The sequence below is a fragment of the Leucopleurus acutus genome (genome assembly GCF_964270905.1).
Source record: "Leucopleurus acutus genome assembly, chromosome: 14".
NCBI lineage: Eukaryota > Metazoa > Chordata > Mammalia > Artiodactyla > Delphinidae > Leucopleurus > Leucopleurus acutus.
Genome location: NC_139156.1, coordinates 26,400,945 through 26,426,267, shown reverse-complemented (window position 1 = coordinate 26,426,267; position 25,323 = coordinate 26,400,945). Strand labels below are relative to the sequence as shown.

At 51.4% G+C, this 25,323-nt stretch overlaps 1 protein-coding gene across 2 annotated transcripts; it reads right to left on the bottom strand.

Annotated features, from left to right (window-relative positions):
- Nucleotides 1–11,514: 11,514 nt before the first annotated feature.
- LDB1 (LIM domain binding 1) lies at nucleotides 11,515–24,351 on the bottom strand. Of its 2 annotated transcripts, none has more exons than XM_082853922.1 (11): nucleotides 23,963–24,351; nucleotides 15,822–15,924; nucleotides 15,652–15,696; nucleotides 15,468–15,543; nucleotides 15,270–15,372; nucleotides 14,924–15,096; nucleotides 14,289–14,411; nucleotides 13,971–14,054; nucleotides 13,755–13,878; nucleotides 13,402–13,550; nucleotides 11,515–12,690 (listed from the first exon to the last, which is right to left on the bottom strand). In XM_082853922.1, the coding sequence occupies exons 1-11, from the start codon at nucleotides 23,985–23,987 to the stop codon at nucleotides 12,460–12,462; spliced, it is 1,236 nt and encodes a 411-aa protein (XP_082710048.1). In that variant the 5' UTR covers nucleotides 23,988–24,351; the 3' UTR covers nucleotides 11,515–12,459. The 2 variants fall into 2 exon arrangements, with proteins under 2 accessions (XP_082710048.1, XP_082710047.1); XM_082853921.1 differs by having other exon boundaries at nucleotides 13,408–13,550; nucleotides 23,963–24,106.
- Nucleotides 24,352–25,323: the final 972 nt, after the last annotated feature.

Here is a 25,323-nt window from a genome sequence, read left to right as displayed (position 1 = left end):
ATCTTCTTGAAGATGTCCCACTGGCTGTCCTTGTTTTTTAGAGACCAAGAGACCTTGCTCTCACAAGTCTAGGTCTAAGTGGGAGTAGAGGCAGAGTGGTGAGACAGAAGAGACCCAATTAGCCATGCCCCTCCTTATACTATCCAGAAAGCATCATGATATACTGATATGGGACAGGAAGGCTCCAGTGGGGTACTCCAGAGCCTCTCTGCTTTGCTGCTAGACTGGCCTACTTAATTTGCAGTTTCCTAGCTCTTAACCCTCCCGTTCCTCCAAACCAGTCCTTCCATTCCTCCAAACCAGTCCTCCCACACATCCTACTTCACAGTCCCGGCCACTCCCACCCTGGTGGGCTTTGAAGCATCTCCTGGGGTGACCTCCTGGCAGTGAGCAAGCTGGGAAAGGGGAGATGGAAGGACTGTTTCTGGTCTAACAGGTGGCTGGGGAGTGAGACGTCTTAGCCCTGCCCCCCTCCCCCCCACCCCCCGCCAACCTCCCAGGGCCTCTTGGCATATCACAATTGTTAATCTTTACTGAAAGCTTACTCTGTGCCAGGCATTCTCTAAACTCTCTATATCATTTCATCCTCCTAACAATCCTCTAAGACAGGTGCTATTATTATCCCCATTGTAGAGATGAGGAAACAAGTTCAAGGAGGTTAAATAACTTGTTCAGTGTTATCCACCTATAAGTGGTTGGGCCAGGATTCAAAAAAGGTATGTCTCTAGCAAGAGCCCGTGCTCTGGACCACTGTGCGGTGATTACTTCAGGAGTCCCTATTTTAGTTCATGGCACCAGTGTCCTCCCAGTTCCTCCAAACCTTAACATTGCCTTCCATCCTTCCCACCTACTCACTCCCCATATTCAATAAACTGCCAAATGGTATCTATACTCCTGCTTCTCTCCCCAGGCCCACCACAAACACCCTAATTCAGGTCTTTACTACTTCCCACCAGGATTTTGTCTCTCTTATGGTTAGTATTGGTTGTTATAAATGTAGTGTGAGTACATTAAAGGAAGTTTGAAAAATGGCAAAGAGAAGAAAAATCCACCCAGAATCCAATCATCTTATTCCCACCATTGTACTTTCTTCCCATGTATTGATACTTTTTCCCCAGGCAAAGACCTTTTACATAATTGCAGACATTTTGTATGATAATTTATCATCCTACTTTTTCAGTTAACATTGATCGTAAGTGTATTTTTCACATTCTTTTAACCTCTTGGTAAATATCTTTTTTTTTTTTCTTTTTTTCTCACTGTACGCGGGTCTCTCACTGTTGTGGCCTCTCCCGTTGCGGAGCACAGGCTCCGGACGCGCAGGCCCAGCGGCCATGGCTCATGGGCCCAGCCGCGCCGCGGCATGTGGGATCTTCCCGGACTGGGGCACAAACCCACGTCCCCTGAATTGGCAGGCGGACTCTCAACCACTGCACCACCAGGGAAGCCTGGTAAATGTCATTTTGATGGCTGTATAGCATTCCATTCTTAGAATGTCCCATAGTCAACCAAGCCATTCTCCTATCCATCACTTTCAGGAGTTTCCAAATTTTCTGTATTATAAGTAATGCTGTGATTCCCAGAAATGAAATTAGTGGGTCAAATGTTGTGCACCTTAATACAAGTTGCTTTTCTGAGAGATTAGTTTACTTAAAGTGTATGAGATTCTAGTCTCTTCACATCCTTTTCAGCATTGAGTAGGATCATTGAAAATCTTTGCCGCTTTAGTATGATTTTATTTACATACTTCAAAAACCAGGCAAAATCAATCATGGTGTTAAAAATTAGGACAGTGCTTACCCTTGCAGGGGAAAAATGATTGGGAAGGGTCATGAGAAGACTTCAGGGTGCTGGTAATGTTCTACTTCTTGATCTCAGTGCTGGTTCAGTTTGTGTGTTCAGTTGGAGAAAATTCGTCAAGTTGTATTTCTATGATATGTGTACTTTTCTGTATGTTACACTTCAAAGCATAGTTTACCAAGCGCACCAAAAGCATAAGCAACAAAAGAAAAAATAGATAATTTGGACTTCATCAAAGTTTAAAACTTTTGTGCTTCAAAAGACACTCTCTGTATTTAAAATTGGCAAAAAAAAAAGAAAAAAAAAAAAAAGACACTCTCGGGCTTCCCTGGTGGCGCAGTGGTTGAGAGTCTGCCTGCCGATGCAGGGGACACAGGTTCGTGCCCCGGTCCAGGAAGATCCCACATGCCGCGGAGCAGCTAGGCCCATAAGCCATGGCTGCTGAGCCTGCGCATCCGGAGCCTCTGCTCCGCAACGGGAGAGGCCACAATAGTGAGAGGCCTGCGTACCGCAAAAAAAAAAAAAAAAAAAAAGACACTATCATAAAAGCAAAAAGACAACCCACAGAATGGGAGAAAACATTTGCAAACCATACATCTGATAAAAGACTTGCATCTACAATGTATAAATAACTCTTAAAACACAGTAAAAAATATGAAAAAGAAAATATATATAATTGAATCACTTTGCTGTACACTTGAAACACAACATTGTACATTAACTATACCTCAAAAAAAACAAAACAATAAAAAGACAATTAAAAAATGGGCAAAGGATCTGCAGAGACATTTTTCCAAAGAAGGTATACGAATGGCTAATAAAAGATGCTCAGTGGGGACTTCCCTGGTGGCGCAGTGGTTAAGAATCCACCTGCCAATGCAGGGGACATGGGTTCAAGCTCTGGTCCAGGAAGATCCCACATGCCGCGGAGCAGCTAAGTCCGTGTGCCACAACTACTGAGCCTGCGCTCTAGAGCCTGTGAGCCACAACTACTGAGCCCGCGCGCCTAGAGCCCATGCTCCACAACAAGAGAAACCACCGCAATGAGAGGCCTGCACACCACAACAAAGAGTAGCTCCTGATCGCCGCAACTAGAGAAAGCCTCGCACAGCAATGAAGACCCAATGCAGCCAAAAATAAAAATTAATTAATTAATTAAAAGAAAAAAGATGCTCAATGTCATTAGTCATCAGGGAAATGTAGATCAAAACCATGATGAGATACTACTTTGCACACTCTAAGATGGCTATGATAAAAAAAAAAACAGATGATAACAAGTGTTGGGGAGGATATAGAGAAATTAGAACCTTCATATATTGCTCATGGGACTGTAAAGTGGTGCAGTCACTTTGGAAAACAGTCTGGCAGTTGCTCAAAAGGTTAAACATAGAGTTACCATATGACCCAGCAATTCCACTTGTAAGATTTTAAATACCATAGAAGAAATCAGAAAGGAAAAGAGTGAACAATAAAAAAAGAAAAAAAATGAAGAGTGATCAAGTTAACCACATATAGACTAAATTTATAACTTTGGTATATGTCTGTGTAAATAAAAAGGTAGATCCTGACTCCCTACCCCCTACATCCGCCAAAAAAAAATGCAGGTGTGCTGGGAAATACATTTGCGTAAATATGATGAGTTACAATCTTTTTGTACAATTAAGGTATATACCCAAGAGAAATCAAAATATGTATCTAATCAAATATGTGTACCCAAATGTTCATAGCACCATTATTCATAGCAGACAGAAAGTAGAAACAATCCAAATGTCCCTCAACTGCTGAATGGTTAAATAAGATGTAGTATATTCATACAATGGAAAATTATACTTGGCAATAAAAAGAAATGAAATACTGATACATGGGGTGACATGGATGAAACTTGAAAATATGCTGCTAAGTGATAGAAGCTAGGCACAAAAGGCCATATACTGTATGAATCCATTTATATGACATGTCTAAAATAGGCAAATTAATAAAGATATAAAGTAGTGGTGCAGTGGTTAAAACTCCACACTCCCAATGCAGTGAGCCGGGGTTTGATCCCCGGTCAGGGAACTAGATCCCACATGCATGCCACAAGTAAGACTTCGCATGCCATAACTAAGAAGCCTGCAAGCCTCAACTAAGACCCAGCGCAACCAAATAAATAAATAAATAAACATAAAAAAAAAAAGACAAAGTAGGTTAGTAGTTGCCTGGGGCTGGGATAGTGGGGGAAAATGTTGCATGACTGCTGCTGGGTATGGGTTTTCTTTTCTAAGTGATGAAAATGTTTTAAAATAGGTTTAGGAGATGTTTGCACAACACTTAAGAAATATACTAAAAGCCACTGAAATGTACACTTTAAATGGGTGAATTGTATGGTGTGTAAATTATATCTCAATAAAGCTGTTACATATTTTTTTAATTTACTAAAAGAAATCTTTGTTTAATAGACAAAAAAGAGCCATATTATTATTTTTTAATTTTTTTTAAATTTATTTTATTTTTGGCTGCATTGGGTCTTCGTTGCTGTGCGGGCTTTCTCTAGTTGCAGTGAGCAGGGGCTACTCTTTGTTGCGGTGCTTGGGCTTTTCATTGCGGTGGCTGCTCTTGTTACGGAGCACAGGCTCTAGATGCACAGGCTTCAGTAGTTGTGGCTCGTGGGTTCTAGAGCGCAGGCTCAGTAGTTGTGGCACATGGGCTTAGTTGCTCCACGGCTTGTGGTATCTTCCCGGACCTGGGCTTGAACCCGTGTCCCCTGCATTGGCTGGCGGATTCTTAACCATTGTGCCACCAGGGAAGCCCAAGAGCCATATTATTTAAATATACATTCGATTACTATATTTCTATGTATTTTAGTCTTAGTGCTTCCTCCTCTGAAATTGTCCTTTACCCTTTTATCTAGTGAGGAGTCTCTTTATTAAACTTATTTTGCATTAATTAATTGTACAGAAAGATTGTAACTCATCATATTTGTTACAAATATATTTCCCAGCACACCTGCTTTTTTTTTTTTTTTTTTGTGGCCGGTATAAGGGGTAGAGAGTCAGGATCTACTTTTTTATTTACACACACATATACCAAAGTTATAAACTCAGTCTATATGTAGCAAAATTGATCACTCTTTTTGGGTTTTTTTCTTTTTTTATTATTCACTCTTTTCCTTTCTGATTTCTTCTATGGTATTTAAAATCTTACAAGTTTATCCTATCCACACATACTTCTAGAAAGGTGATGAATAGTATTTCATCTTATTTTCATCTAATTTTATTTGCTTACATTTAATTCTTTAATCTTATACAATTTATTTTATGATAAGATAGGATCTTTTTGTTTTGGTTTTTTAAGTTGCTAGTAGCATGGGCTTCTCGGCCCCGTACTTGGTCCCCCTTCTCTAGTTCTATACACCACACTAAACCAATCTCACTTTAAAAGAAGTATCTAACTAGGTCACTTCTCTGTTCAAAAACAGTTGGTGGCTTCCCACTCCCTATAAAATTAAGTCTAAACTTATCAGCTTGGGAATTCCCTGGCCGTCTAGTGGTTAGGACTCCAAGCTTGCACTGCAGAGGGCCTGGGTTTGATCCCTGGTCAGGGAACTAAGATCCCACAAGCCGCGCAGTGCGGCCAAAAAAAATAAAATAAACAAACTTCTCAGCTTGTCATTCAAAACTCTCTACAATCTAGAAAGACTATGGAGGGCAGTTTTGCTGATTCCTTCTCTCCTATCCAGCAAAGTACCCACCATTCCTTCCCTTGACCATCCCATTTCAGTACCTTTCCTAAAGCCATCCCTCTACTAAGAATGTCTGTCGATCCTTGACAAAATTACCTGTCACAGGTCCACCTCCATTCCACAATCACAACCAATTTCACCTTCAGCAAGAAGTGTTCCCAGATCACTTTGGTCAAAACGAATTTCTCTCCCTGTAAGTCTAAAGCACTTCGCAGGTTTCTAATCCTGCTCCCTGATGTGTGCTTTTACTCAACATGTGGCTATGTCTGGCTTTCCCGTTTGGGGAGTTTCAGGAGGGCAGGGACCAGGTCTTAACCATGACCGCCTTAGACCCTGCAGTGACAGTCCATTACATTTGGATGAAATTCAAACACCTTGCTATCTTTGTGATCTTAGGCAAGTTGCTTGGCCTCTCTGGCACTTAGTTTCTTCATATTAATGGGAGATAATAACAGGACCCACAACACAGAGCTGTGCTCAGCTTTCGATGAGATAATAATTGATATAAAGCATTTCTCACAATACCTGGTGCAGAATGAATATTAATTGCTATTGTCATCATCGTTATTGACACCATGGCATTGTCCCATCTAGCCTCAGCCTCTCTCCTGCCACCACTTTCCTTTGCTCACCAGGCCCAGAACCCACTGGTGTTCTATTCTTCCAACCCACTAAGCACTTCCCAGCATCAGGACCTATTTCCTCCCCATGAAATCCCCCTCCCCATGCACATTATCTGGTGGAGTCCTCCTAATCCTTCAAGTCTCAGCCGATACATCACTCCCTTAGAGAGGCCTTCTTTAACACACCAGTTTAAATTAGGTCTCTCTCTGGGACTTCCCGGGCAGTCCAGTGGTTAAGACTCTGCGCTTCCATTGCAGGGGGCATGGGTTTGATCCCTGGTTGGGGAACCAAGATCCCCGCACGCTGTGTGGCACAGCCAAAAAAAAAAAAAGGTCTCTATTATATATCTAACCTGCACTATTCAGTTATATATAAATTGTAATTGCATATATATGTAACTGTTTGTTTAACATCTATTTCCCTACCCAACTCTATAAGTCATGTTTTCTTATCTACTGTTCCATCTCCAGTTCCTGGCATGTTGTAGATGCTCACTAAATGTAGCTTGACTGGCTGAATGAATGAATGGACAGAGTACTTTATATAGCAGGTACTCAATGAATGTTTGGATTTTTTTTTTTTTTTTTTTTTTTTTTTGGGCTACGTGGCTTGCGGGATCTTAGTTTCCCCGATCAGGGATAGAACCTGGACCCTTCACAGCGAAAGTGCCGAGTCCTAACCATTGGACCGCCAGGGAATTCACAATAAATGTTTGAACTTTAATTCAAGTTAACCCTAGATCCTCTGCCATAGTAAACGCACTCAGACCTGGGCTTCAGAGGTGGGAACATCAGTTTGCAGAGATCACACCGAAATATAAAACCAAGAAAAACTCTGCTCACATAAAATAGGGGAAAGGAATAAAAATGTTCATAGGAAGGCTCTTCAAGAGAGCAGAAACCATGATAGAAACAACCCAGATGTCCAGTGACAGGAGAATAAAGAACTGTGGTATAGTCACATAGTGGAATACTACACAGCCCTCAAAATGCATGAACTGCAGCAATATGAATCTTAGTAATATTAAGTAAAAATAATAAGCAGCCAAAAACTACATACAGCAGTATTCCTCTATAATAAGGTTAAAAAAAACTAAAAAAAAAAATTGGAAATACATAAAGCTAAGATAAATTTATAAAAAGGAAAAGAGAATGGTGGATACCTCAGGAGGAGGATGCATTTCAGTTATTGCCAAGGTCCTAGCTTTCATGTGATAAGTTCTATGACAGTACTATAATTAAATAAATGTGTCCTGTGCACAGGGCAATGAAAAGAGTGTGCCATGAAACAAGGGTATGATTAATCTAATTCTGTGCACCTGACATCCATTAACAGCAAGGGAGAGAAATTATGCCTACTTTCTCCAGGTAGCCTTATTTGTTTGGGGGAGAGGGGGAAAAGTTTCTTCCTTCCCAACCCTCTCTGGGACTTTTCTCTAGGTTCTCCTCCTGGAGAGGTGAGCTGGTGGCAGGTGCAGCAGCAGGGAGAGGAGTAATCCAGGGTTTAGCTACTTCAGGAAAAGTGTCCTGGAATTGGTGGAGTAGGAACCTGGAGGTGGGTCAGCTTCCATTACCATTCAGCTCCCCCCATTCCCTAGGCTAAGAACTACAGGGTGTGTTGTCTGTCGTTCATTTCCTGCTCTTCATTGAAGACCTCCGGATGGAGTGGAAAGAAGCCTAAGAGGTGCGTCCTGAGAGAATGGTACTGTGACCACATGGTAGAGTGTTGTAAGCATTCTGGGTACTGGAGAGCTGGGTCCAGTGGAGGTCAAAACCACCATCTTCAAACTTCAGTTTGGGGACTTCCCTGGTGACGCAATGCTTAAGAATCTGCCTGCAAATGCAGGGGACACGGGTTCGAGCCCTGGTTCGGGAAGATCCCACATGCCGCGGAGCAACTAAACCCGTGTGCTACAACTACTGAGCCTGCACTTTAGAGCCCACGAGCCACAACTACTGAAGCAGGTGCGCCGAGAGCCCATGCTCCGCAACAAGAGAAGCCACCGCAATGAGAAGCCCGCGCACCACAACCGAGAGTAGCCCCCGCTCGCCACAACTAGAGAAAGCCCGCACACAGCAACGAAGACCCAACGCAGCCAAAAATAAATTAATTAAAAAAAAATTCCGTTTGGAACTACGGGGCAGCTGACTCACAACTTTTTACACATTCCCTCTTTTCAGCCTGGCCCAGGACACGCCTGGGCCATCCTAAGCACCCTCTGCCCCTCATCTCCCAGTCTTCCCTGCCCTTTCCTTCTTCATCCTAACTGTAGCTCCTAATCCTGTACTCTCACCTCTACTTCTACCAATCCCCAAAATGAGACCCTACTTTGTGAAAAAAGGGATTGGGGGGAAGCTCTGGGAGGGCAGCTTCAAACTTTCCACCTTAGGGGAAGGGGCTTAAGGTCAGACTGAACTGGGCTGGGCTTGCTGTGCTGGCCTCTTACCTTTAGGAAAGGGGTTAGAGGTTAGGCTGGACTGGGCTACTGGTATAAAAGGGGCTGGAGATTGTGCAGGACTAGACTAGCAGTCCTAAGAAAGGGGCTAGAAACCAGGCTGGATTGGACTGGGTTAGGAAACATGGGGAAGGAGCTGGGTTCAGGATGAGCTGGGGGCCTGGAGGTCAAGGCCTGGACCTCTGCAGTGGGGCCTGGCTGGCATACACAGTTGGGCTGAAACAAGTTTCTCAGCATCATGCTGGGCCTGGGACTGGGCCCTCCCCTGCACCCGGAAACAGAGGACATGAGGGCTTTGAAGGGTTTACTTCCCCCACCCCAGCAATTCCTCCTGAACAAGGGCCTTCCCCAGAGGGGCCACTGGGGCAAACAGGGAGGAGCCAGATCTGGGGCTTCAGAGGAAGTCACTGGCCACCAGGTTTCCTGAGTTCAAAAAGTGGGTTCCCCTGTCTCTCTGGCCCATTCATTTCCCCCAGGGCAGAGTCCAGGCTTAGCAATCTACCTCTCCCCTGGACCCCCACCTCCCTTTCAGAAACATACACACACACACAATGTGAACCTGCAAATGCTGAAACCCAGTCACATGCCCGCCCTGGCAGCCCCATAACCCAACACAATCGTACTGCCAAGCCTTGCATTCAACAACACATCCTCATTTATGTACCTTTCGCTGCCAACTCACACCCAGTGGTCATGCCTCCTCTGCCTTGTTCAGCACCGCATCCCTAGCACATGGAATTGGGGCTGGCACCTGGAGAGGGCTCAATGAATATTAGCTGAATGAATGAATCCACCAAGACATACATCATAAACAAATGCATATACAAGCCCCCATGCCTATTAATACATGTATACGTCCCTTATATACACATATCCAAGCCCTCTCTGAGGTCAGAAGTTACTACATACACAAGCTCACACCCAGGCAAAAAGGTCAGTTGTACACCTAGCGCCAGACACAAACACACTGCAGATAGGTGTTACGTACGACTTCCAGGGCAAATTAGTGGTCACAGCTGGCTGGTAAATGTCCTTCAGTCAGATCAGGCCTGCAGAGGGGTGGGATATGTGTGTGTGTACAAATGCAGGCCTTGGAGTTCTGAGGTCCTGGAGCAACGAGGAGCTGGGCTGGCAGCAGGGCACGGCCGAGGTAACTGCATGGACTGGAAAGGGTGTGGGGTGGGCCATGCAGTCCTTTCCTCTGGTTTCTTCCTGCCAGCTTGGGAGGTGGGGGCAGAGGTGCAGGTCTATGAGGCCTTACTTGAGATCCAGAGACCTTAGTGAGGGAACAGTCTGAGGCCTCAGATTCCCCTGTCTGGGATGAAAATGAGGGAGACTTGGAATTCCCTGACGCTTTTACTGCCGTGGCCCGGGTTCAATCCCTGGTCAGGGAACTAAGATCCTGAAAGATGTGCGGCACAACCAAAAATAAAGAAGAAAAGAAAAAAAGAAAATGAGGGAGACTGGGTAGGGGTTTTTGCAGGTGCTAATACCCCTCCCCAACCCACTGCAGTATCTCCCTATCTTGCCAATCTTCTATAATAGTGGGGAAGGAGGGGAATCAAAGAGAATACCTGGAAAGGAGTCTGAAAAGTGCCCTATTCGTCCTACCATCTCTCTGTGGAGCTTCAGGCTGTCCCCTAGCAATAGTGCTTAAGCATCCTCCTCTCTCTGTGCCTCAGCCCAAAGTCAGCAAGGAGACAACCCCACTACTCTCCCACTTCCCCACCCAGGGACCTAACACCAGAGGAGACTAGTTCAGATCTCAGCTGGGCTGGTAAGCTAGAGGCCAGGTAGGGGTAGGAATCTGACAAAAACAGGACTGAGTCTCCCAAGAATTCTAACCACCCAAAGCTCCGCCAATCCAGTCCCCTCCTAGGCAAGGACCCCTTCCTCCACCCCTCCCCCAACAGCTTAATCCAGGTCTATCTATCCCAGGAACCCAGCCTGCAGAGGGCCACCACCTGTCTGGCAGCCCCATGACAGGGGTGAGGAACAATAGTCCTGGGAGGGGCTGGGAAGTCAACTTTTGAGGAATACAGGGCAGCCTGGGACACATCAAGAACACCACCAGAAGAGTGAGGGGAAATGTGAGATGGGAGTGAGGGGGAATTCACAAGCCCAATTCATGCCTCTTCCCCAATGACTGGTGTTAGGGACTGCAGGAAGGAGGGGAAAAAGACTGCCTTGGACTGAGTCATTATAGGCATCAATGACCAACCAAGACACTCTCAAACCAAAAAGTCTCTTTATTGAGCGGTACCATACATGACTCAAATGGCCCAAAAAAAAAAAAAAAAAAAAAAAGGCATTACAGCGGGCGGGGTGGGACATCCACCTTCCCTACCCCTTCCCTCAGCTCCTGACACAATATCCTTCCAAAAGTGGCAGCTGGAGTAGAGGAAACAGGATGTGGGGGACCCCAGAATCCAGAAGGAAGAGTGGGGAGAGAGGTGGTGCTAACACTTCTGGAACTGGCCACAGGAGAAGGCAGCGAAGCCACAGAGCTGCGTCCAGACTCATGGGACCCTGCTCTCGGCCTCACCCTGGGCCTGGAGCCTCCACATGTCCAATTGTGAAACAGAGCTGAGGATCCTGGCTGCCTCCCCTGTCCTTCTATGAAGAAGGGGAGAGAGGAGATACTGGGAGATGAAGAGCCTTTACTTCAGCTGGAGGACAAAAGCCTATTGCTCCCTGGTGGGCTCAGAGCTGGGACACCCTCAGTGGCTTCTCCCCCTCCTTGAAGGGCAGGGGAGGACTAGATATGCAGTCTGAGGAGTTGGGGAAAGAGAGTACTGGAGAGTGGATGAACCCCTCCTCCACCCATGCCTGCCCAACTGAGACAAAACAAAAACACAGTGACAAACAAGGCTGCTCCCTTCCCTCCACACTCCCTAAGGCAGGGAGCCTCCCCCTCACCCCATCCAAGACAGCTGCTCTAGTGGAGGACTTGTAAAGAATATACACACCGTGGAGGGAGGGGGTTGGGGGCTGGGATAGAAGGAGTCACAAGCACTAGGAGGGCAGGCCAGAGTCCTAGAGGATGGGGAGACAGAGACAACAGCAGGGGGCTGTCACAAAAGTGAGGCCATCAATGGCGCCCTACCCCCATGGCATGCCTTCCCCAACTCCAGTCACCCCAGAGGAAAAGAGAAGAGAGATGGCAAAGTGTCTCCTTGGTCTGAAGCTCTCCAAACTGTGTAAAATGGTGATGCACACCCCACTACCTCCACATAGGCCCTAAGCTCTCCATCTGCCAGGCATAGGGAGGTAGCTGGACCTTTAATAAGGGGAAATAGGGGACATGAGTGATTTTTTTTTAAACTTACATCTTTAATAATATTATTTTTTAAAAAACTTGGAGCTGGGATAGGTGGCAGAAGGGAGGAGCCCAAAGCTTTACCCCTCTACTACCAGCCACCTAAGGGGAGGGTCTGGAGGAGGGGCATTCAATCAAGCCCCATAACTTTTAAGTCCCTAAGGGCTGTGGGCATAGACAACCCCAGGCTTGAAGAGGGTGGAGTCAGGAGGATGAGGGAACCCAGAACCTGGGGTGAGGATGGAGGCAAATGCCCTGGGAGGTGGTCAGGACATTTCTCAGAGGCCCAGGGTCCACACAGGCATCCACATGAGTACCCCCTTCCCCAAAAGGCTCTGCAGAGGCCAGCCCCAGCCCAGGGCCACTGGGGGGGCAAATCTTGGCACCTGCCCCCAGTGAGTCCAGTTCCTCCCTGAAGCGGGTGGATGAGGCTGCCCATTTTAGATGCTCAGTCTCTTCATTCTGTCTTCTGCTCCCTGGGGCTTCGAGGGGTGGGGCAGACAGGCAGAGCGCTGGGTGGCGGTGGCCATGGCAAAGCCTTTACTGGGAGGCCTGTGACGTGGGGTTCTCCGATTTGCTCTCTTGGCTGGACGGAGGCTTGCTGTTCCAGGGGCTGTTGGCGCCCAGGGCAGGGGAGTTGTTAAAGCTGTCCTCGTCGTCAATGCCGTTGGCCGCGTCAAACTGGGTGTTCTCCAGACGGGTGATGAGCCTCTCGTCCTCGTCCCCGAACTCCCCGCCCATCAGGGTGGGCTCCCCCACCACCATCACATCCTGAGAGTGGCGGAGGTCCCCAAACATAATCGGGGCAGGGGCTCGCCCAGCCCAGGGCAGCAGATACCCCCAGAACCCCAACACCCAGCTGGGAAACTCAACCCCACACCCCCCAGCTTATACCCCAATTTAAAACCCCAACTCCTCTGATACCCTCCACCCCTGGAATACTTCCCACTGAATGACTGCAAAGCATCACAGCCTTTAACCTATATCCACTGGATTCTGGGAGAAGTCAGTCTACTCCTCTAGCTCCCTAGTCCATCTCTCCAAAATTTTAGGGGGCTCCTGAACTTCTGTCCAATGTAAGAGAGAAGGAGCAGATCAGAAACACCGGTGGGGAAACGTATGTGCATGTATGTATTCTAGATTTGCACACATTCAAGTCTGTGTGTCCCTCTGTCAGCGTGTGTGTCTCTCTGGTAGTCTGTGGGCCCCTAAGCTGTCTGTCCTTTATGTCCATACGTTCCCATGGCTGTCTCCGTCCCTTGATGTCGTACGTTGCTACGTCTGAGTCTGTGTGATCACAATCATGCACGTGACTGACAAGGACTGTCATCAGGGACAAGAGTCAGCCCACGATGGCAAAGTACACTGGGAAAAACTGTCTTTGTTTCTACGTCTGCTAGTGAGCTCAGGATGGGACAGGGTCAAGGGTCAGGGGCCAGCAGTGGGGCAGCCCAGAAGAGAGAAGAAAGCCGAGATGCTTACAGGTACCTGGCTGGAGAGGGCGAAGGTGCTGGCTGGGCTTTTCTTCTTGCTGTTGCTGTTGTTGGTGTTGCCACCCCCCGAGCTCATGGTGCTGCCCCCTGACATCTTCCTTTTCCGCCGCTTGCTGGGCTGCTGCCGTGCAGGCTCCGCTGTGCAAGGGAAAGGAGACTCAGGTGGGGTAGCGCCCTGGGACCCTTATTCCCCATTCTGGCTCCTAAGGAGCCTGAGCCTACCCTGATCCCAGTCTCGCAGACCCAGGAAAGAGGAAAGGGCTTTGTGAGGAGACAGCGATACAGCCTTGGGGAAGCAGCATCAGATACTGGTAAGAGCAGGTGCAGGTGCAAGGCACTCACCAGGGGGTGCTACCATGCGCTGCCACTTCTGGAAGAGGCAGGTCTTGAGACAGTCACGGGGGCTGAGGCTGTAGGTCTTGTGGCGGGACATGAGCTCCTGCATGGGCTCGAGTATCACACAGAGCTGGGGAGAGACCAGTTAGTGGCTTGTCAGGGGACAGACGTGGAGTGGAGACCAAATGGGATGGGGCAGAAATTGGGTGATCAGAGACTCACTCGGAGGTAGTTAAGAGTGGAATTGGACAGCCCACACCGGGTGATGTTTTTGGAGAGCTGATCCAACATCTGGGGGTCCTGGGCCTAGAGGAGGAGAAAAGTAAGAATACTAGCACCTGGGTTGCATCTGCTCACCTGCCCTATCATCTTAGCCTCGTGACACCCAAGAGAAGAGGGACTACTATATAAAAACCCATTTTTCAGATGGATAAACTTCAACCCTCTGTCTAGGGCCACTGGCGGGTAATGGCAGACCTCGTTCCACCCTTCCCGCTGCCTGCCCTCAGCCTTGTGGCTTAGGTTCTGTGCACAACTCACATGCATGGCAAGGATGCTGCGGGGGATGAGCTCTCGGTGCTGCCGGATGCTGAAGTGCCACGTCTTTATCCGCATCATGTCATCAAACATGAACTCCAGGTACAACCGGCCCTCCACACAAACCTGGAAACAAGCTTGTCACAAGTCTGCTCACCTCCCCACATACGCAAAAGTATACCGGTTCCCCTGTTTCCTCATGATTCTCCCACTACATACACTCCTGCCACCTGAACAGAAATCTGGGTGCATAACTGACATGGACCATCTCCTCATATACCTGCCACACCGGCACACACACACACACAGACACACGCACACACACAGACACACACACACACACACAGTAGAAACGCTTAACAGATTCTTGTCCTCTCCTCTTGTAGCTAGTAAAACACTCGTCAGCCATAAGCTCCATGAGGACAGGCTCTTGTTCACTGGTGTCTCCCTGCAGCCCAGAAAACTGTCATGTACAAACTCAATACATGTCTGCTGAATACTGGAGCATGCCTGCCATCCCTGTGCATCCTGCCACTTCCCATTATGTCTCCCTGGGGAAAAGCCAAGTACATTTTTGGGAGCCAGAAGGGGAATCAAACCCAGGTACTTCAGTGCTCCACATCCAGCTGGGTGCTAACCTGGGTGAACATAGGTTTGCCATGCTGGGTCACCATGCTGCCCTGGTCACAGTCAAGGGAAACAAAGTTGCTGTGGAATGCCTCCTTGGGGTGCTTAAGTACATAGTAGAGCTCCGTAGCACCCCCCTCAAAGATGCTGCGGAAGTAGCGTGGGATCAGGGTCCGGCCAATGGCTGCAGAGATGGGACAAACTCTTCAGAACAGAAGGATCTCAAAAGTGGTCAGGCAGATACCATCCCTGCCAAGACAGATCCCCTGGGACAAATACCCACGCCCAGATCTTAGAAGGACACAGGAGATGTACGCTCTTACGGCAGCACTGGCAGGACCCCCAGAGGTCACTCACTATATCTCTTTGGTCCATCCTCCAGGCAGAAAGTGATGGTTAACATGGCATCATCCTCAAAGAACTCAGTCGTGAAAGCATCCCACCAGAGATTGTCACACTCCTAAGAAGCACAGGGAGGGGTGTGTGTGTCAGAAGACATACCACAGGGGTGCCCAGATGGCCCTCTCCCTCCAAGCTCCTTTCCCTTGGCTATACCTCTGTCCAGTTTTGAAGCCGTTTGTTAAGCTCGAATATCCTGTAGTCAGTTTGGTTGCCATATGGTGTGTGCCTCCTGGGGGAAGTGAAGAAGGGAGATCAGTAGGAGCAGAGCCTCCCCCCACCACCCCCGCCTTCACCCCTGTAATGGAAAGCACCAACCTCCCCACTGGGCTCCACTTACCCAATCCCAGGCTCCAGGTAGGTAGGCGGGTACATGGGAGTTGGGCTGTGTAAGGGAAGAGGCTATGAGAATGGGGGTGGAAGACAGGAATTATTGGGGGGTGTCACTCCTTCCCCTTTTCAGGCAGGATGCCATCTGGGGAAGGAACAGGAAGTGGACAAGAAACTCACCCCACATCCCGATCTAGCATGGTGCCGGGATGGAAGGGGGGGAAGGCGTTGCCGTTCGGGGGCTCCTTGGGTGAGTACAGCTTGAATGACTTTGAGGAACAACCTAGAAGGGAAAGAAAGAAGGGGTCTCCTGAGTCCCTCTTGGCAGTGCTCCTGTAAGTCTGCTAGACTGTATGCACAGGGACTGGTCTTCTGGAGCCCCCGAGGGCACTAGGGGAGGGAGACTACCCTACGGAGCACCTATCCCAGTTTTTATTAAGAAACTAGAAGTTCTCAGCCCTAATACCCAAGACCCCATTTCTTCATGTGGCTGAGCCCTGGATGACAGAATTGAACCTGGGAAGAAATGTCAGTACCACAGGATAAATAAATATCTAAATATCAGAATCTAAAATTTTGATAAACTCCCTTTTCATCTACATTATTTTGTTTAATCATCATCACAACCTTGTGAGGTAGCAGGGTCGAGTGTAACATTCCCATTTTATAAATGAAGCAACTAAAAGTTCAAAGGGACTTACCAAGATCGTACAGCTACTAACTGGCAGAGTTAGAACTCAAGTCCTAGGGCTCAAGCCTAGTCTTCCGATTCCCATATCCTATAGTATTTACCCCTCTATTGCCCTCTGGAGACCAGGTTGGGGGAGGGTAAAGGGGGATTTTGCCAACTCCCTGCTCCTTCTCCACCCCCAGGGTCTCAGGAGGGCAGGGGATAGAAAGATAAAGGGGGGGGTAGTGCCTGCTGGGTGCCGCCCACCAGATAACCAGTTGGGCCTTCTGCCTCTCACACCAACGGCCACTCCCTTATCAGCCCAGCCCCCCCCCCACACACACACCATGGGTCTAGTATTGTCTGCAAACCAGAAACCCAAAGCCTCAACCCCTTTTCTCTCCTTAGACTTGCAGTGAGGGAGGGAGGTAGACGGGCCTCCAATGGGTCCCACTCTAGTTACATATAGAAAATAAGAAGCCCCAGGGAAGGAGCCTAGGTTTCAGGGGCTCAGTCTAGGAGGCAAGTGGTAACTAGACAGGGTCTCTGCTTGTGTGTATCTGTGCATGTGCTCATGTGTCCCCTCTCCACCTCACTCAGAAGCATACACAGTTCTACTCCTGCTCTACTATTACCTGACTGGAAGAAGTGTTACTTTCATAGCTAGGTAAGAGCCAGGTACCCTCACAATGCCACTTATCCCCTCCGCACCAGAGAGGAGGAGATCGTGAAGCAGAGTCCTAGTCACAGCTGCTTCCTCATGTCCCCCAAACTTGACTGCATTTGGAAGGGTAGCTGTATCGGCTGTATCTGAGCCCCATCTCCAATTTAGATACAAAATCTATTTTGTTCCTTGGGAGGAAGAGACAAAGGAAGACCCTGTACCAACATGTATCATTTAATTCTCTCCCCTGGGCCCCCTCCTCACAATATGGGCCAAACGAGGGTCCCAGAGAGGCCTACCCTCCACCATCCCCAAAGACTCAGTGCCAAGACTCAGAGCCTGTGTGTACCTGCACACGCGTGTGCCTCATCCTGCCTAGCAGGCTTGCACCCTCAGCTCGCCCCAACATGTCTACCAAGGGCTGGAACCCAGCAGCCCCAGGCAGGATCAGGGTGCCTGCAACAGGCCCTTGCCCCACGCATGAGCTCTCACAGGCCACATCCAAATGCTCCCAGCACGACATACACAGCCTTCACATGCCAGTCAGAACTGAATGAGGAGCATGTGTCCTCAGGAAAGAGGCAGTCCCACCCAACCCCAAGTCCCCCCACTCCACAGACAGGTGGACAAGGCCATGTAGGAAGTCAAAGCTCACATTAGCAACCAGAAGCCAGGCCTGGGCAATGCACCCAGTAGTCTAGATTATTAGACCTGGCTCTCATCCCCTACCTAGGCCCTCCTTTCCCCAAAAGCATTACTGCCCCTGCCCCTCAGTTTCAGGACCACTTGAAATGTATCAGCTCAAGACCCTAAAGAGAAGGGAGGCAAAACACCAGGGTTCCTCTCTAACTCTGAAAAAAGTTTCAGAGCTTCAATTTCTCACTTGAGAAATGACAGGCATTGCCTGGGGCTAGGTAACAGTACTGAGGAGCTAAAGCCCAAAGCTTTGGGGCCTCTATTTACACGACCAGTGAATGGACACAAATAAACTCAGCATCTCTCCAGAGCCACAGCAACTCCCAGTAGCCCCAGCACAAGGGCTGGGGAGTGAGAAGAGAAGGGGAGGGAACATCACCCAGACCATCTGTCCCTGCTGCTGCCTGTCCCCAGCAGCAGGGGTAGAGGGAGCAACGTGGGGGTGGGGGTGAGGGGATGGATGTGTCATCCAGTCTTGGAGTCAGGCAGAGTCCCGTCTCCCACCTCTAGCAACCTAGGAGCCCTTAGGAAGGGGGAGGAGAGAGGAAGAGCCCAGAACTAGTAAAGTTTTCTCAGAATGGAAGCTGCATCCTGTGGCCTAGGGGGGCACCTCCAGCTGGGTATTTCCATGGTAACCAGCCTGACCCGAGGGCAGGCCCCCTCCCTTTGGGGGCTGACCAGAGGTCAGCAGGCCCGAGAGCCCTCTCCTCTATGAGCTGGGTCACCTCTTTCACAGCCAGCATACCAGGCCCGGGCCAGATGGAGGACCTTCCACCCACCCCCAACAGGCTTGCAGGGTGCCCAGACTTACTTACCTGGGAGAACTGAGGGGGCCAGGAGAGGTGCGGGGAGCGGCTGCGAGCCCAGAGGGGCCCTGGCAGGGGTGAGGCCTGAGGGGGGGCCAACTTCAGCCGCTCATGTCCCGAGTGGGACAGTCAGGCCTGGCTGGGAGTTCCACTCCGCGGGCTGCACAAAGACTCGCACGCACGGCCTCGGCCCGCCCCACGGCGGCCACAGCCCCGGGAGAAAGTTACAATGGCCACTGGGCTGGGGACCCGGGGCCAGGGGGCCGGCCTGGGGGGCGGGGGGCCGCGGGGAGTCCGGAGCCTTCTTTGTTTGCAAGGTTTCCCTCAACAATGGCTGCTCCGCTCTTTCCTCCTCCTCCTCCTCCTCCTCCTCTGCTCTCCCCGCTGCCGCCTCTGCCTCTGCCTCCAAGCAGCCCGCCCGCCCTCCCCAGGCCAGCAGGCCCCTCCGCCGGGGCACCAGCAGAGGCAGGGCCCGGCACTCACACTCACTCACACTCGCTCACGCACAGACACACACAGCGCCCCGCCGGCTCCCTTCTTTTTCTCCCTTTCTCTCCCTCCCTCCCCGCTGGCTCTCTCAGAGCCTCTCTCAGAATGAGGCCCCAGGGCGGGCGGAGGGTGGAGCTGCCCCCACCGGCCCCGCCCCCTCCCTGCGAGGAAAGAGGAAGAGGGAGAGAGGGGAGGGAGAGAGCTTGAGAGAGGGAGGCAGGCAGGGAGGACTGCTGAGAAAAACAAAAGAGAGACAGAGACTGGGAGAGACAGGGGACAGGCCGGAGAGAGGGATACAGAGAGACTGGGTCTGGAGAGACCGGGATGGAGGGGAGGGCTGTGGGAGCCAGGAACTGGAATGCCGCTCCCAAGCCCCAAGCGGGGTGCTCAGGGGTGAGCTGGGGAGTCTAAGCCACAGGCAGGGATGGAGGAGGGCACTCGTCCTCTCTGGAGACTCCCAGTATCTTCTAACGGTCTCCCAAACATCCCCCAAATCTCTCTTCCTCTCCCTAGTGATCTCCGGTTGAAGGCTGGCCTGAGCAGCCACCCGTGGCTGGTGAAATCCCAGAGCAGCTGGGGGGAAGGCTCCAGGGGGTTATTTTTGACAGAGACACACTCAGACTTCAGCCTGTAAACACTGATTGGAAGGAGGGGGACACTCCAGGTTCCCTGCCCCAACCCAGCTTAGTTCCAAATGCTGACTACCTTTGCAGGAAGCCCCCTTTCCCCCACCCACCCATCATCATCACCACCACCACCACCACCACCACCACCACCACCACCACCACCACCACCGGAGGCACGTGGGTGCAAGGGAAAGGGGCTCTGTTAGAGCTCAGGAAGGCAAACTTGCCCATCTGAGGGTCCCCAGAAGGGGTCTAGTCTGCTGCTGAATCCTCCCCCAAACCCTAGGAAAAAATGGTATATGGTTACCAGGGTAGGAACCTGTTCTCCAATGCAAGGGGGGAAGCCCAAGAGAGGGGGCTTTTCTAAAACTTGGATAGTGGTCCAGGCCCTACTACCTTGACAGAAACACACACACACACACACACACACACACACACACACACAGTCTCTCTCTCTCTCTCTCTCTCTCTCTCTCTCTCTCTCTCTCACATGGGAAGTGGGGGGCAGTAAGGACTTCCTCCTTCTTTGCAATTTGAGTCTCAGCTTTGTATTCCCACCCCCCCAACCAGATTCACACACAGCCCCACAACAGGATGGCATACACACCAGCTGACTGTGCAATAATAATACTATTGCATCTGGCTCTGTGAACATCCTCCACACACAATTAACACAGCTCACTCTCACACAAATCCGTACCTGATACACACTTCAACCTGTGATATACCTCAAACCTCAAATAAACCCAAACCCAGGACACACACACATACACAGTGGGACCTGTGACGCACATGCCCCAAGCCCCAAGACACACCCCAAAACTGCATTATACCTCCTGAACCTTTGACAGACTGCTACACACATACCCTGACCATTTGTTACCCAGGGACTAACCCCACCCCCCTCTGAAATCTGCACACATTCTCCATCATGGCCTGGCCATATGATACGTCCTGGCTTTCATAAACCTATCGAAATCTATACTATTCAGCCAGAATGCCTACCATCATATTGCCTACCACCAGGACTTGAGATACTTGTCCTGACTCCCAAATTGACAGCCCAACTCTGGGATAACTACATTCCTCCCCCACTGACAGGACAATTCCTGTCATTTGTTTTGTGCCTTTAAACTTTCCAAAGCACATTCACAGGCAGTACCTCAAGAGATCCTAATAGCATCCAGGGCCTATTATCCTAACTTGCACAGATTACAGTGAGACAGGAGGGCCTGAGGCTGGAACCCTGGTTCTAACCCCACTCACACAAGCCCAGCCCTGGGGCACTGCAGCCATTCCTACTGCCTGCCCCCTCCAAGGAATGGTCACTCCAGGCCCCAAATGACTATCTACTTGGGGAGGGGAGATGGTTGTGTGCTCTGGCTTCAGCATCCAGTTCAGAACTCAGAACCCCCACCCAGTCTGTCTCCTCAAATTTCAGGGAGAAGGGCCCCTAAATACCCAGATGTATCTAGACCCTGGCATATCATTCAAAACGGGCCCTCTCCTAGTTCCCCTTCTCCAGCAAGTCCTCTCTCAGTTCGGACTTAATTCTCCCACTTGCACAGAGGCAGATGAGGTCCAACTAAAGAGAGCAACTCAGAGTTAGAAGGCTCTAAAATTGGTGGGAGGTGGGGTGGGGAGAAAGCAGGGAGCAGCAAAGACTGACAAAGGTGATGAGGGAGGGAAGAGCAAGAGCACCCCTGCTGGAGGTGGGAATTCTGAAGGGGAGCAGCCCGCCCCAGCCCACAGGATAAGGTACCAGCACTGCCCCCTGCCCGGGCCCCTGGGGCTCCCTGACCCAGGCCTCCAGTGTGCCTGCCCCCCTTCCTTTGTCTGTGCCCGGCCTCCCGTTGGCCTGGCGCTCTGCCATCCTCCTCTCCTGGCTCCCAGCCGCCACCACTGCTGCCTCCTCCCCGCCCCCTACTCCTCCCTACCTTAACCCTTCTGAGTCACATGCTGCCCCAGACAGGCCCTGGCCCCCTCAGCAACCTGCCCTGACCAGGATGATGTCCCTTAGCAGAGGTCCTCCCTGCTCCTGACCAAAGCCCCAGAAGCTACTACACACCCCAGGAGCACTATGAGAGCTAGATGTGTGTATGTGTGTATCTTGTAGTGTTTCCTTCTGCATGTGCATGTGTGTGGGTCTGCGTGTGCTCTGGCTTCCCTCAGTCACATGTGTGGGGCATGTGCTGTCTCTGCCGGGCTGGGGGAGGAGGAGCCGGGAGACAGCAGAGCACAAAGGAGAGACTCAGGCAGGCAGGCAGGCAGGCAGGCGGCAGGCAGGCAGCCTGCCAGGGCGCCTGGGCCCCCACCCCAGGGCTGCTCAGGTTGCGGGGGGTGGTCTTTAGGCCTGGACTGGACATGCTGCCACGGGGTCCCTGTGTTCAGCCATGTGCTCACACACACCCATGCAAGCGTGGTGCCCTCCCTTACCCCGAATCCTACCATTTCTCACCCCCAGGCCACTCTCATGCCCCTCCCCAAGTGGTTCTCTTGAAGACTAACCTCCATCCATCCTCTGTGGCACCAATCCGTAAGACTTCCTCACATTCAGGAAAAAGATTCCCCACTCTCGGCCATCTTAGGCCCCCTCTTCCCCAACCAGATCACCAGACACACAAAAGGAACATACCTTTTAGGGCACTGCCTTAAGTTGTCCCCCCTCACACATACAGGTCCTCTTCTGTACCCATGCTGCTCCCTGAGAGACTGAGAGGGAAACTTTCTCCCTTCTCCTACAGGACCAGGCACCCTACCTCAACTTCAAGATCAACCTCCCATCTACCTCCAGCCTGACAACCTTTCCATACTCACCTCCTGCTCGCTATTTGTAGGCACTAATAATCATATTTAAGACTCAGCCCTTTAGCTATGCTTATGTAGGGTGATGGAGGATCAAGGCCATGGGATGGACTCAGAGAATGGATGGATCTGAACAGGGTACTCAGCATGGGGCAATTGTAAAGAAAATACACAAACACACACACCAAGCTGGTAGGAGGAGGAATGATGGGGCCAGGAAGGATTCCAGCTTGGCAGGCTCTTCCCTCTCCTCCTCTCCCCGACCCTCTGCAGCAGGAGCCAGGGGTTCCCACACCTGGATATCCCAGGATTCTTAGGCTCTACTAGCCCTCCCTCTGGGCCCCATGCCCCTTAAACGTCAGCCTCAGCAGGCACTTTAATGTGTGCCCAGCCCAGCAGAGCTTTGGCCCGGGTCACATGATTTTCAAGGAAGCGTCCGCACTGGCAGCTTCCCTTGGGGATGTGTGTTGGGGGGAGGGGGGTTTCCAGTTGTGAGGTATGGGCCTCCCAGAGAACAGGGCATTTGGAGGGGCTAAGGATCCAAACCAGGCTAGATTCAGGAATACCTGACTTTCCAGAGAAAGCTAACTCCTGCCTGGGACAGAAGGGGGTCCTGCAGATAATTCAAGAACCCAGAGTCCTGGGGATGGATATAAACCGTGTTCTGAGGCCCTCTGAAGACCACCTCTCCAGTCACACGGCCCCTCTCCTTCTCCCTGGCAGCAGGTAGGAACTCAGACCCAGGCCTTCCTCCTCCCTAGGAAAGAACTCAGACCCAAGCCTTCCTCCTCCCTAGGAAAGAACTCAGACCCAGGCTGTCTGTCACTGGCAAGAGCTGATGTGTCTGGGGGAGGCAGGTATCTGAACCTAAGTCCTCTCATTGGGATCAAGCATCGCTCCCCTCAATTCAACTCTCACAAGTCACTCTTATTTCCTAGCTTGCCTGGGGCTGCCACATTCCCCCTCCCACTAGGGCGAAGATGCCAGACCCAAGGGCCGAATTATCTGCCCCCCACACCCCAGGAGGACCTCGTGTCCCTCAGGAGGGCCAACCTTCCCTGGCAACAGGCAGGATAATTTGGAGAGGGACAAGACGGCCCCCAATCAATCCCTCCCCCCAAACAGGGTCCTCAGAAACAGCCTGGAGGGAGGTGTCACAGAATAGGTAAGAGGGAATAGGCAGCAGGGAAGGGGGGGCAACCCCAACCAGCCAATCACAACTGTATGATGACCTGAGGGGGGGGGTCGAAAGTCCAGACTCACTTCTGATTGGCTAACACCCTGGAATTCTGGGAATTTCAGCCCCCCCAAAACCCCTCCCTAAGTAGCCTCCTCCACCAAAAAACACACACAAGCTAACCCCAGCGCCCCTTACCCGTGCCTCTGGGCTGCTGCGCATTTACAGTTGGGGAAAACCTTCCCCCGACTGAGGCCCCACACACCCCTCAAGCCTCCGACCACAGCCATGCCATCGACGCCCCACACACAAGTTCTCACCAAACAAGGGGTGAAGGATCGGCAGGGAGGGTTCGGGGAGGGGCCGGGCGGCAGCGCGCCCCACTCACCAGGACAGGCACAGCCCACTGACATCTTCACATCGCCCGCCGCTGGGGGCCCAGCCAAGTCACGGTGCCCGCCCCGCGCGGGGACAGGCCGGGCATGAGCCGCCGCCGCCGCCCGCGGCCCCCGCTGTCCTCGCCGCCGGCCCGGCCCGGCCTCGGCCCGGTGCAGGCGGCCCCTGGCTGCAGTGAGGGGCCTGTCAGGCGTGGAGCAGACAGGAAGGAAGCCAGGCAGGAAGGCGAGCTGTCTCTGCGTGTGTGCGCGCGGGTGTGCGTCCCCGGAGTGTGTGTCTGTGTGTGCGCGTGTGCGTGTGCGTGTCTGTGCGCTCCCGCCGCCCTCCCCGCCGCCAACGCCGCCGCCGCTGCCGCTCGCCCCCTCTAGCTCTCGCGCTCCCTCTCGCTCTCGCTCTCCCTCTCGTAGGCGCCCGCTCACCAGCCCTAGTCGGGCTGGGCCGGGCTTTATTAATATGCTAATTGCCTGCTAGTGGGCGGGGAGAGCAGTGTCAAAGTGACCCGGGCGAGGGCGCAGCTGGCGGCGACTTCCGTGCGCCGCGCGGCGGCGGACGGCGAGGGGCCGGCAGCGCTCCGAGTTCGGCGTGCTTGTGACGCAGCTTTTAAAAAAGGAGACCGAGGCAGAGACCCGGGAGAGGGCGGGCGAGGGGAAGGGAGAGGAAGCGAAGCCTCACGCTGGGTGTCCGTCCTGCGGGCGCCGCTGGGTTGGGAGCTTAGAGGAGCCGAAGCGGGAGCCGGGACTGGGGGAGGCGGGGCCAGGGTGGGCTTTGAGATGTAGCGCTCTCTCCACCCCCGGCCGCGCTCTGGGAGGGAAACGCGACTGCCGACCCCCCGCCCATGCTCTCTGCTGAAACCCCAATCTTAATCTGGAGGCCCCTGGTTATGCGCTCCCACCCCAACGTGGGTGGGGAAAGCAGCACTATCTTAATTCTAGTAGCAACCCCTGAATTCACCTCCCCCCTAAATTAATTACCCCTCCCTTGCCTGCTAAACCAGTTGGGACTGGCCCTAAAAGGGTTAATTAGGTGAGGTCCCGGCCCTCCCTCGCCTAATTGCCTGCGATCTGTGTTTTGCTGGGAGAAGGGCGGGCAGCGAAATGACCGCCAGGTTGGTCTGGGGAGGGAGAATCCGTACGCTGTCCTTTACCCTTGCAGACTCTTGACTCATCAGTCAAGATGCTCACCTCCCTTCCCCCTTTCTCCATCCAGTTTCAGCCTCCCTCCCCCCGCTCCCCCCCCCCCCCAATCGCCTGGAAGCTGCTTTCCTTTGAGGGCCTCAGAGACTGGGAAGAACAGGAAGCAAACCCCTCCAGTGCCCCCTACCCGCAGGGGCTGTGGCCTCAGTTGGAGGGGGTG

What these genes read in the sequence shown, in the direction of transcription:
- LDB1 (XM_082853922.1), bottom strand. Translation starts at nt 23,987, where the DNA reads ATGTCAGTGGGCTGTGCCTGTCCTG. An exon ending in GGCTTCAAAACTGGACAGAG is followed by an intron (nt 15,373 to 15,467) that starts GTATAGCCAAGG and finishes TGTGCTTCTTAG; the next exon opens with GAGTGTGACAATCTCTGGTG. An exon ending in CCACTCTTAACTACCTCCGA is followed by an intron (nt 13,879 to 13,970) that starts GTGAGTCTCTGA and finishes GTCTCTCCCCAG; the next exon opens with CTCTGTGTGATACTCGAGCC.